The following is a 13,085-nucleotide window of genomic DNA, read 5'->3' as shown; positions in this document are numbered from 1 at the left end:
TGGAATAAATTAATGTCCAAGTTTTAAACATTCGTGTAGGTGAGCTGAATATCTGTGCATTTAATAAACTTTTCCATAAATACATCAATGACGCAAACGACACAAAATTTCACATGAGACGATGCCAATTAAATTTTTGGTAAAGTCAAATAAATTCAGGCTTTATATAACCTCATTTAATCTAGGCAAAATTAATTGACAAGGAACGACAGTTGTAAATAAAAAGCAAACCGTGAGAATTGCCTTTTCGTCACATCAATCGACTTATAGATATTCGTATGCTCAGACATTACATTGACATTATATGTATAACTCTATTGAATAAATATGGAACTATTTTCTGCATCATAAATGTTATTCATGAAACAATGTAAAATATTTAAAACAACCGGTTTCCTGCTAAAGAATTTATATGTAGGGAAACAACTTTTATCTTGTTTTTATAAACGAGTTATCATTAAGGGAGTATTTGTTTACTAATTTGATTTATTACTTCAGATATACCCTGCAGCTTACGCACTTATGACGAGAAGGACAACTGAAGCGTACGAAGCCGTTTTACGAGGTTTAATCGAAGAAGTGCCAACATTTAAGCCAGCAACTTTAATGAACGACTTCGAACCCGCATTGCGCTCTGCCTTTCGACGTGTTTTTCCAAATGTATCAGTGAAAGGATGTTGGTTTCACTACGCCCAGGTAAAATACCATTCAATTATTTTAAATTTTAATAGCTGTGCTGTTTATCGTCATAAATCAATTAATGCATTGATTATGCAATCAAGGATAAAACTGGTGCAGAGCACTTAATAGCTAAAGCAAATTGGGATCGAATACTTGGTGGCATGGTTACAATACAATACACCACACTTTATGCATGCAATTCTAAGAAGTAGAATGTTAGGGCCAATGCAGTATTATTATTATTAATAATGATTTAAGTTTTCAGAGGTGTCACATTTATGTAACATAGGATCTGAAATTTAACTCCAACTCACGACTAAATATAATAATAGTTCTTGACCACTCAGCCAGTAACAAAATATATTGGAGGTCCTATTGTTTAAAGCTGTTGTCACAGTCCTTTCATATGGCTGCTTGGAAAAAAAGGTGAGGTTCATTTTAGTTTTATTTTATGGATCAATTGTGTATAGTCTGTCATTGCAAATGCAAAGCATTTTTCTCTACAATACCTTTACTGTAAAAGTGAAGTCTTTTTAAAATTAAATAACAGGCATAAATATCCGTTATAAAAATATTAAATTGCAGCTGCTGCAGCTTCAGTAATCGTTTTAAGAAGCATAAATCTATTTACATGAAATTTAAAACTGACAGCACTTGAAATTGGTCTGCTTTCTAGCTTGGAAACTTTGAAGATACATTTAATTTTTTTTGTCTCTGAAATTTAAGCTTTTATGTTTGTGTTGAGGTGTGTAGGCTATAAGTGTGCATGTGTAATATTGTACTGAATGACTTTCTACCCTAAGAGCCAGATGGTTGGACACACATTCTGTATGTTCAAAGGCAATTTTTCGACGCGCGCAACAACTGGGAATGGCGAGAACCATCCGCTCTGAAACTGGAGAAACGGCTTTGAAGATGCTTATGGCCTTACCGTTACTACCCACAGACAAAATTATATCTGGAGTACAAACAGTGGAAGAATATTTGCTGCAGGAAAACATGATGGTTACGTTTCAAAGACTCACACAATACATAAGAGATTTTTGGATTGGTGTGGTGACGCCAAGTGTTTTGTCTGTAAATGGCCTCGAGTGGAGGACCAACAATGCCGTTGAGTCTTTTTACAGAAAGTTGCTTAAAGCTGTAGGTGGGCCCAGACCGGAATTTTGGCATTTCATCAGTAAGTAAATTTATTTTCATAGTAAATATGTTAAGAATGTTATAATATTTTCCTCGTTTGTTAATAACTATGTTTTTTCAGCCGCTCTTAGAAAACAAGACAGTTCGTTCCATACTACAAGGCGAAACGTAGAGAGGCAGGTGGCAGCCCAGAGAACGCGGCGTCGATCGTATGTGCGGCAGGACGAAAACATTCAGCAAATGCAGGGGGAGCTGTCTGAAGAATCAATTTCTATTAAAAGATTCCTCCAACGAGCATCCTGGACTGTGAGTTCGTTAGCAGAACGACTTCTACGAACATCTTTGGTGGCAGCTGTAATGGACGATGAAGTTACAGCTGAAGACGAATTCCAAGATGACACACCACCAGAACATCTTCCTGACATACTGTTTGATGGAGAGGTTACCATCACAGATGAGGTGAGTTAATTAAACATTTAAATACATATTTAAAACAAAGATAAAACTTCATTATTAGAATACATAATTCCCTAGTTTATATAGTAACAAAGCTTTACGCATTTTATAAGTGAAATGTTTTATTGGTAAACCGTATAACAAGATAAAGGAAAATCTGCGGAAAATTGTTACATCTGTATTACCAAATGTACTGAAATAATTTAAAATAGAGTCTTTTACTTTTTTAATAACACAATGGCAACTTAATTTCTTTTGTGATGAATCATGACATAACTATAAATTTAGAAAAAAAGGGCTATATATAATATTTTGTAATGGAGTATTTCTCACCAGTTTGATTGAAACATAATTTTATTTGCGCGTTAATTTGAAGTCGGCAATTCCATGTATAAATATTTGCAATATTTAAATCAAACATTATATAACTTTAAATAACATTAGTTTATAAAAATATTAAAATAATTTAAGCAAACTTTAATGCCATGTTATTAATATCATGGCTTTACATTCATTGGTAGATTTTCAGGCATGCTAACACATTCCAATAATTCATAGTTTATTATATCTTAAGTTTATGTCGTCTCTAATGACGTTGTGGTCTGCTAGTTGTCTACTACAACTAAATTCTGAAAATTCTCACGTTCATAGTCGATTACCAAAATTCTTTGTATCACACTTCACAAAGATGTGACGTTGACCGGGGCTTTCCCCCAATGACCCTGACCGTCCTGACTCAGTTCCCCCCCCCCCCCCCCCCCCCCCCCCCCGCGTTTGTAGAGCCGCAGTGCGTGGGCATGTGAGAGTTCAAACAGTGCGCCACGACCCCGGAAGACACCCGTTTGTGCAGTGCAATATTCCCAGTTCCAATTTAGTAGGAATTAAAATGAAATATATATTTTTCTTTTCATCAAGTGTATGTGGTTTCAGCAGACTGACTTGAAGTCCCCTGTTGTAATGTGATTTGAGTGAAATGTTTTCACTTGACAAAGCCGGAACCGGAAAAACGAGCGGATTCGAACTTGACCGAAGAAGGAATTATTTCAAACTTTACTTATTAATGAATCCTATTTTATAATCAGTAACGAAAGCTTTGGAGGACGTGCTTTATATATGTACGTGTCTGTGTTTTTATCAATAACGCATGGTATGAATTCGATAATCATAACGGTTTACTTATTCGGCGCAAAGACGCCTCGGTGAGAGCCCTCTGCCAGCTTAGTCTGACGTCATCACCGGCCGAGGTATGACGCACCGGAGACTTCATACGTTGCCGTCACTGAGCCAGTAGTTATGTATTTTATTTTAATTGTTCTAATTCACTTTCTTAATACCATAGAGTCCTACCTATGGCGGTATTCATTAATTAAGAAAACGAATCCTTGATTCTTGTGAGCTTTGATATAAAGTATTATAAATATTTTAGCTTGTGGCATTCAGATACCAATTATTTTTATTTATTTCATTTCATAAATTTTAATGTGCACTTAAACAAAATATAATCATATAGAATTCCTGACAGAGTGTCATTGCGCTGTTAGGCGAGGGTATAATCAGGGTATAAACAGAACAAGAATACGCCAGAAATTAAGGAGCCCGCCTCGTCAGGGCGTATATGTGTTGGTGAGGTGAGATGATAAGCGTGACTCTCGTTGGTGTTACTAGCGCGGTGTCGAAGCGATGACCATTACACTAAATGGCGACTAAATGTAGATAAAGGTGGAAGTGGAATGCAAGGCCGTTAAGTGGTCTCAACAATATTAACGGGCGTTTCATGACAAAAAACTACTCTGGAAACACGTATTTTAGCCGTTTTCACTCTCCTAAAAATACAGTTTAAAAACGAAATACAGAAACAGAACGACTTTTCCGCCCTCACCGCATTCTTATATGCTTTCCGTAAACAAAGACCACTCGGATATATTGAGTAGTTTTCAAATCGCGTTTGTTCTACTGAAGCTCTGCACACCGTATGTGTGCCTTGTGTGCCTCGGTAGGCGGCGCCCTTGATAGCCTCAACTGAAGTTAGATGCAGTGCCTTGAGTAAATACATTTGTATTCTATGTTTCATACCCAATTTTTTTTTTTTTTTTTAGCTAGACCAGTATGAAATTCGTATTTTGCTCAATTTCTCTTTAATAAACACTCTATGTATACAAATAATAAAAAAAACCAGCATTAATGTTTGTTGCTTGCCTTAAATACCCATGTTTTCATGTTTTGTATGCATCATATTCAAATTTATTTTTTATAATTGGTGTTAAAAAATTCAAAACATTTATTTGGTTATTGCATTGTTACAGACCACAAGCACATCCAGCTTGGTGGAAGAGAGGACACCAAATATTGGAAGAAGATATCGGCATCGTGAACCTCCATATCAGAGACCAAGAAACACGAATGAAGAAGCTGGAAGTTCGTTTGAATCAATTTTAGAGGTATACAGTCAAACAGTACTAACGAAATCATAATAGTGATTTCTAATAGTATAATATTAAATTGTTTCTGTATATTTTAATGCTTTGTATTCAATACTGGTAGATGTTTCTATTGTCCTCTGTGGATGATTTGATAGTGCACTACGAGTAGCATGATATGTCACAATTAAATTGGCTGGTCATAGCAGATAATTAAAATAAAAATCTGTTAATAAAAGGGTGAACTCACGAGCACGTAATTTTGCTAAGTTGGGTTTCAGGAGCGGATAATTATTTTAAGGATGAAAAATGTAAAATTAATAATGAATGTCATCCTTATTTTTAATGTTACATCAAAGTGAAACCACTGAATTCTACCGATGCGATGTGTAAAATTGTTTGTTAGCATGCGAATCATAGGACTGAAATATTTTTATAGCGTATAAGAAACAATTACAAATAAAATATTAAATGACTTTACTAACCTCCAACACAGAATGAGTTATAATTCGACTGATAAATTTTAGCTGTTAGTACAAAACTCATCCCTGCGTTGTAGTAAAATCATTTATTTTAAATATTTGAGCGTAACAACATTCTTATGTAGCCTACATAATTCTAACACAACCTATAACAAGGCGTTATGTTTATTTTTAAAAACAAATTCAAGATTATATCAAAATCTTTATTGAAATTTTTCTCTCTTAAAATTTTATTAACACGTACAGAAAACTACGTGTGATTAAATAACATGTGAAAAAAATTATGCCTACATACCGCAAATAACATTTCAATTATTTAGATCGTTACTCTTGAACAAAGTCTAATAACTGTTTTATGAAGTTTAGCTGTAACTTACTTCTGATTAAGCCACACAAATGACACGTCATCACAGTTGGAAAGTAAAGGCCTATTTCTGGTCTCAAATCAGCTTACAGAGCGAGGTGGCACAAATGTAACATATTGGATTAAAATTCTAAAGATCTCGGGATAAATTCCTGTTATGTCCATCCGATTTTGGTATCCCATGGTTTCAATAGATTAGATACTTGAGGCAGAATATGCAAAGTAATCTCATAATAGAATATGGCCAATTTTCTCCCCAGTTTCCATGGCCTGTATATTGTTTGTCCTAATAACATTGCCGAACGAGAAGTAAGAACATAATTAAAATTATTTTAGGATCATTATTTTGCATAAAACCAGGGTCAATTAACTATAAAAAATCAGATTTGTGGGAAAGTAGCTTTAATAAATTAATCTCAGCTGTCGATAGGGACGCTTTAGTTCATAGAGTTCTAACTGCAATATTTCGACAGCTTGACAGAAGAAGCTGTTGAATGTTCGATTTTAAAATAATTACTAAGTTGACATTTTCTGTATGAGAAAATTGTAGGAAATTCCTTATTTGCATATTAGAAAGTGAATAAAGTAATTCCGTATATGACATATATAGAAAATCAAAGATGTTTTATTGGGAAATCACAATAAAACCATTTTTGGTGAAATATAACTTTATTCCGTGCATCTTAAATTTCAAGAAATTAACTTGTTGGGTAGTACCTATTTTTGAGAGAATGCTATAAATTTAAAAACTATTGTTTTATTAATCCATTTTCAAGATCTGTTTAGATTACATTCACACAGGAAAGGAAATATTTAATGCAATAAACAGTTTAGAAACTCTTTCAAGCAATTTTCGTGTGCAATAAACAAATAAAAAGGTAATTAAATATTTTTCCCAAAAAGGTAAATTATTTTTGCATGTTAAAGAATGAATCACTGGTTGGTTACTTCAGCAAAGGAAGTGTGCAATTTGAAGAATTAAGAACACATTTTACACTCAGTAATACAATATACATCGGGAACATTACAACTATTCAGCTTTGAAATTGCTAAAAAATATAGTGTAACCCTTCATTACTATCCATCTTTAATTACCCTTTTAATTTTTTTTCGCCATTTGATTTTACTTTTGAATTGGCAGTATTTTGATACATATTTGATTTTTTTACTGTATTGTTATTATTGGTATAACACTGTATAGGGTAATCTTATTTTGATTGAAAGCACGGTTTACAATTTTTAATTTATAACCCTGGAAAAAATTAAACAAAAGTAATTGCACATAACTAAAAAAAATCATTTTTTGAAAATGTTACCACACAGTAATTAAAACATGAACGTGCTAATAAATTTACTATTCTGCAATCACCTTAGAAATAAATGTAATTGTATTCGCTGGCTGGGACGATATTTCATTATTTTTAAATTATGTCCTTTCTTTGGAAATTAATAACTATTAACTGATCTCTATGATGTTATTCAAACAGTATTAATTTATTTGTTGCTATATCATTGGGTTTTATGCAATAAAAAGTTGGAGGATTTGAAGCAAATTAATCCAATTTAACAGATTATGACGGGAAATTCATGATGGTACTATCTATTTCAACTCAATTACCTGTGTTTGCTTGTTGCTTAATGCTCGTCGTATTAAAATATGCCATGGGTGATATAAAATCAAAGGGAGTTGAATGATTGAAAATAGAACTTACGCATAGAGTCGTACTAGATTAATTTTTTTTAATAATTGGTCTTATATTTTTTAACAAACCCAAATAATAAAATAAATGCATTGCTGCATATTTACCAAAAACCAACTTTATAATCTCGTAGGTAATTTTATTTTGTGAACTTTATAAATCCATGGTTGACATACTTAAAACTATTAATTGATAAATTGCTTGCTGCTTATTAAAAATTGTTGCTATAATGAAGTACAAAGAAAACTACAGCTGGAACGAGCAAGCATTATTTATGTATTTTATCCACAACTTAACGCTAAACTGACTGTCACTCATTGCGAAATCAGCCATAATTATTTTATTTTTTGCATTAGGTGACATGATTTATTTATTGAAGCTTAATTTTAAACCAATCACTACTTTAGATTAAAAACTTGTTTTTTCGGGATTAAATACTGAATTGTGGGGAGCTTTGAGCTATTAGGCTCTATTTGTAAATTAACCGTGTCTTATTGGTTACTCAGACTCTAGTGAATAAAGGACAACTAGATTACTTCTTTACAAATTGCCATTAATGTTTTGGAATACAAGATCTTGTAATTTATAAAATATGCAATGATCATGCGTACGCCACAATGGCTTTACAAGAAGCGTCATCCATTTCAATAAAAAAAAAGTGTTAACACCAAATACTTCTTATTTAATAGGCCATAGCATTAACGGATACAAAATTTTAAATCTACCTTGATTTATTCCGATTGAAATTATTGTAATTTTTTGTATTGTAAAAAATATTTCATAGTATCTTTCAATATACATGTCTGTCGTATCTTGACGTTTATTTAACTGCTTTCACTCAACGTGTAAGCACATGGGGGAGTTTATATGGATTTTAAAAGGGTATATCTTGTGAGAAAAGTGCGGTCACTATCATTTAATGTTTAAAATGTATTGCTTTGTTCTCAATGAAGGTGTCTCTTCAAGAAAATGGAATGGATCAAGAAGTTTCAGAACGAGTTGAACAACCTTTATCTGAAGTAACTACAAGTTAGTACATTTGTATTTTCTATACAATGATATCAATTCAGTCACGTATGATTTTATGTAAGTAAACTGCAGTGTTAATTACTGCTAAATTCTTAAACTATGACAAAATGCATGAGTGTGAATCATGTTAGTAGGCTATAAGTCAGTGAGGTCCTCATCGAGTATTATAACGCACCCTATGATGAACTGCACCAACAATAATGATATATTTTATACGGTTAATAAAAATTAAGCTTCCTAAAGGGATTAGATGGAACAATTATTTGGCCAGCGAGATAATTCGCAACGTCCGTGGATACCAACGATATATTGGTCGAGTATAAAACTTGCTTACTACCTTAAACATGTTCAGACATAATAAATTTATTTTTACAAGTGTTTGCATGGAGCTAAGGGGATGGCATTTTTCGCGAATAGATCTGAACACCTGTTAGACTGCAAGAAGGTATACCCGCGCAAGCTGTTTCTTCCTTGTGATTTGCGGTCGTCTGCAAGAGAAGACGTTGCTTTATTTGACCGGGCCACTCAAGACGCGTTTGCTTCCGTCACTGAATTACTGTCATTGATTGTATTGTAACAATCGACAAAATAAACTCATCCAATCACGACACACAGGCAATGCTATAGTGTTTTAACTTTCAACTAGTCTCTGAATTTTTCGCGAAATATGCATGCCCCTAAGCTTGGCTTATTGTGTACCTAAGTAAAACATGTGTAATTATTTACCCTTAAGATTGTGATGTTACAGATTTATGATAACAACTCTGTATGAAGTTAGGTTAACACAATTCAATCTTCTAAATCAGATATGTTGCCACACGTTTATATTTACGTGTGCAGAGAATTTGATGTAGAGTATAACTTATCAAAGCTATTATAATTTATTTAAATTTTTGAGCAGAATTTATGGGATACAGAAGTTGTTTAGTTTAAAAAAAAATTTAAATACCTAAACCAGTTTATAATACACGTATCTGCTTGTTATGGTCATTAAAAGAAATTACTCACTCTGAGTAAGATGAACAGCAAGTTGCACGAAGGCACCTTTTAAGATCTCAAATGACCCATTGACGCACCAACATCCAAATATTGGCAAATAAACAATTTCATAAGATTGAACTCAACTAGTAGAATAAAACATTAGTACAAAATAAATTTACTGCCCGCTCGGTTGATATTTCTTTGCGAGTATTTAATATTACTTAGACAATTAATTATTTTCTTTATTTTCCAGTATATTTAAAATTTTGAGGTGATGTTTGACGAAAGATTACATGAATTCATGACGATAGTGTGACTTTCAAAAAAAATTTTTCCAAATAAATTCGTTATATAGTCTCCATACCCAATACCATGCCAGGAATATATACATAAAATAAAGAGGTGATAAATCTCTGTCCATTTCGTTAATGGGTAAAATCGGACCAGTGAGGAAGAAAGCAACAATAACTTCTAAACTTTTAAGAAATTGGATTTCATTTTAAGTAATTATTCCTTCTTAATATAATACCAAAAAATTTAGTTTCTAAAGTTTTTTTTATAACACCAAACATTAGCTCTATAGGTGAAAAAATAGGGGTTGATGGACTGGAGAATTTATAACTTTTTAGGTCCATTTTCACATCTGTTAAGTTTTATTAACTTTCGTAAATTCATCTAAAAATAATATGAAACAGGTTTTATACAACCACCCCTTACTATAACGAGAGACTTAACTAAGATCGTAATAACCAAACATGCATGGCTCTTATAAGAAACAATATTGAGGCCATAAAAAATGTTTTAGATATTGTTAAATATTACCATTATCTTTTTTCTGAGATATTTTTGATAGCAGCAACCTTAAGTGCAACATGATAATAAATTGTTTTAATACATAATTATGGAAGTAAATGCGTATTTTATTTTCACAGGAGTTTTCGCTAGCGGCGCAGCACAAAGTTTTCAGAATGCTCCAGATTTCCCTAGAATATTCTTCAAGATTCTATAAAGATCCGTGTAACGAAGTATGACATTTAAAATCTACCTGAGCGTGCAGCTGAGCCAGAAATAATTTTTAACCAGCAGGGCTAATATTTGCATGTATTGTTAAATAGGCGTATATACATTTCATAACTAGAGACCCGGAAAATTCGCGGGTTCAATGACCTCCAGGATAGACTCTACTACACTCTACACACTCGGGCAAATGGCACCTGTACATTGGCTGCTGACTTGTGAGTCGTCACGGCTGGGCGGCCTGTGATTCGACAATTCTTTGAGCGAGGGTCTCTAATTGGCCCTCATTACTCCAGATTAACAGTGAACCAGTGGTAGAAGCAGCACTAAGGTATATCTATTGGAATTTTAGCATAACACGAAATGAACCCGCGCATTTTCCGGATCTCTATTCATAACATAATATTTCAATGTTTAAAATTTCTATATGTTTATGAATGTACGTGTAAAGAGTTTATAGTACATACAATTTTCTAAGACTAATATTTAAATATAATTTTATACTCGAACGAGTTTCAAAAACTCATAATAGTAGTCAATAATCATGAATATTAGTTATCAGCACCCACTATGCAAATCATGCATCTTCATTTTAATATAAGACACCGTATTTCGAAATAATTAGCTATAGGGAAGTACAATATTAAATTAAAATAATACTCATTTAATTTATTGCTATTGAGAAAAAAGTTGTGTTAATGAAGCGAAATGAATTGGAATGAATAATATAATTGTGTCACTACTCTAATATTTAGCCTAGGCTATATATATGCATATAAACTTTCTCCGCCTAATAAAACAGTGTTTTCTGGGAGTTAATGTTAATATCGCAGTAATAAAAACGCCTTAAAAGAGGTTTGGCCAACAGCCATATTGAGCAAATTTAAATTGTCTCTTTTCAAAAGCTAAAAAATACCTTCAAACGTCAATATGTATACTATAACAATTTAATTTGTTTTAGAATGTATTTTCATGAAATAGAACATGCAAAGTAACAACACACTGACACTAATGCATCAATATTTTTCCAGGGTTGTGCATGATTTGCAACATCGGCGAGCCAACTAACATCATTGTCCCTTGTCACCATCAAGGCTTGTGTGACGAGTGTGTGGCTGAGCTTAGGAGGAGAATGACTTTACCACCTGAAGAAGACGAACTGGGGGCATTGAATATAGAATATTCACTGTGCCCCTACTGCCGTACTCAAATACACGACTTTTTACGAATCCACATTGTGTGAAACTGTAAATAACGTAATTTTTTTTTTTTTTTTTCGTTTAGATTTAACCACCATTCTGTACATCACTTACCCAAACATAGTATATTTCTTGTAAAGTTCTTAACTGCCGTAAGTGTGTCTTAGGCCAGTTTTTTGATTGATACAACGGTAAATAATTAATTTCAATGGTGTTAAATTATGAGATTATTTAACATTATACAACTTACAAGTTTTAGAATCATTAGAAACTTAGGTATTTGTTTATATGAGTTTCAGAAAACGGCACCTTAAGATAATATAAGCTTCTTCTTAAAATTTGATTTATTTATTGACTTCTACATTTTGCCGACGAAGAAACCAAACCCAGAAATTAACAACAAATAAAAAGCCCATGGAAAAATCCCATCATTTGACAAGATTTATTTCGGAATTCAAAGTTACGTTACTCCAAATACGTTCAAATATGTTTCAATTTACCAACGTCACTTGACACGGTACTGTTCTTTTTATCCCTAGCTGAACGCAGTGAATGAATGCAAACCCGAATTCTGGCATAACATAACGATCTCGACTAATCGAAATTAGTCACTGGTGCGCTGAAAAGAAGCCAGTAGTTGAAGTAAGCATACATCAAAGATATAGTATGAATGGATTATCAATAAACAATTCTGATAGAAAAATCTTGGGTTTGTAATTATGTTTACTAGCCTTTTATTTTGTTAGGCGAATGTTGTTATATTGGAAAATTTTACATTTAAAAAAACCACTACCCAAAGATTTATGACTAATCGAGGTAACTGTTGCAAAAACAGCGTCTGTGGTAGGAATGTCACACACACACACATATATAATATTATTTCTCAGGTAATAATGTGCGAAGCTTGATCCATTATACCCCTATAATCAGCGAGACGCTGAGACACCTTGACCAGCATCCACAATAATATATTATAAGTTTAATGTGTGAAGAACGACTTCGTTAAAAAACATCCTTTAGTCTTTTAGGTTAAAAGTGATACATGCAGTATATTTTTGTAATAAAATACTTTTTTATCATTTTGCAACATAAAAAGGTTAAACGAGAAAGGAATCCAACACAAAAATTTATTTTTTTATTAAAAAAAAATTTTTTCCGTTTCTTTTCACATGCAGTTTATTAACACTTTTTTAGTTAATTTAAGATAAATGGCTGAATGGGCTGCAAACGAGTCGAATTTAAAGTTAAAAAATTTTCAGGGTTGTTCGCGGGCTCGTTACATTCCCGGGCTTCTGTTAGCACAGTTTTATGATTCTAAGTGTCTATCCCGTCTCGGTCAGGAGAGTTGTCACTCGATGGGGTGTATACGCTACTATTATTGCAAACTAACAATTTCCCCCCCCCCCTTGTTTTTTTTAACCAAAATACGTGTCATTCATATTCATAGCTGATTATTTTACTTGATACTTTCAATATCCAGCAAATTTTATTCATGTAACGTTTACTTAATGATAAACGTGCAAACCAAAAATTGTTACATAATCGAAATGGTGACAATTTAATCATTCAATTCAAGTTCGTCAAATATAGTCTGTCCTGTAATGTGGATTCTATTAATC

The 13,085-nt window shown here is 32.8% G+C and overlaps 1 protein-coding gene across 2 annotated transcripts; it reads left to right on the top strand.

Annotated features, from left to right (window-relative positions):
* Positions 1-624: 624 nt before the first annotated feature.
* Positions 625-11,517, top strand: LOC134537875 (uncharacterized). Of its 2 annotated transcripts, XM_063378769.1 has the most exons (6): positions 631-696; positions 1,522-1,861; positions 1,943-2,280; positions 4,581-4,715; positions 8,194-8,269; positions 11,299-11,517. In XM_063378769.1, exons 2-6 carry the CDS (start codon positions 1,552-1,554, stop codon positions 11,508-11,510), a joined length of 1,071 nt encoding a protein of 356 aa, XP_063234839.1. In that variant the 5' UTR covers positions 631-696; positions 1,522-1,551; the 3' UTR covers positions 11,511-11,517. The 2 variants fall into 2 exon arrangements, with proteins under 2 accessions (XP_063234840.1, XP_063234839.1); XM_063378770.1 differs by having other exon boundaries at positions 625-696; positions 1,522-2,280.
* The last annotated feature ends 1,568 nt before the right edge of the window (positions 11,518-13,085 follow it).

The sequence above is a fragment of the Bacillus rossius genome, chromosome 12 (genome assembly GCF_032445375.1).
Source record: "Bacillus rossius redtenbacheri isolate Brsri chromosome 12, Brsri_v3, whole genome shotgun sequence".
Classification (NCBI taxonomy): Eukaryota; Metazoa; Arthropoda; class Insecta; order Phasmatodea; family Bacillidae; genus Bacillus; species Bacillus rossius.
Note: the sequence above shows the minus strand (reverse complement) of the source record. Positions and strands in the feature narration are given on the sequence as shown.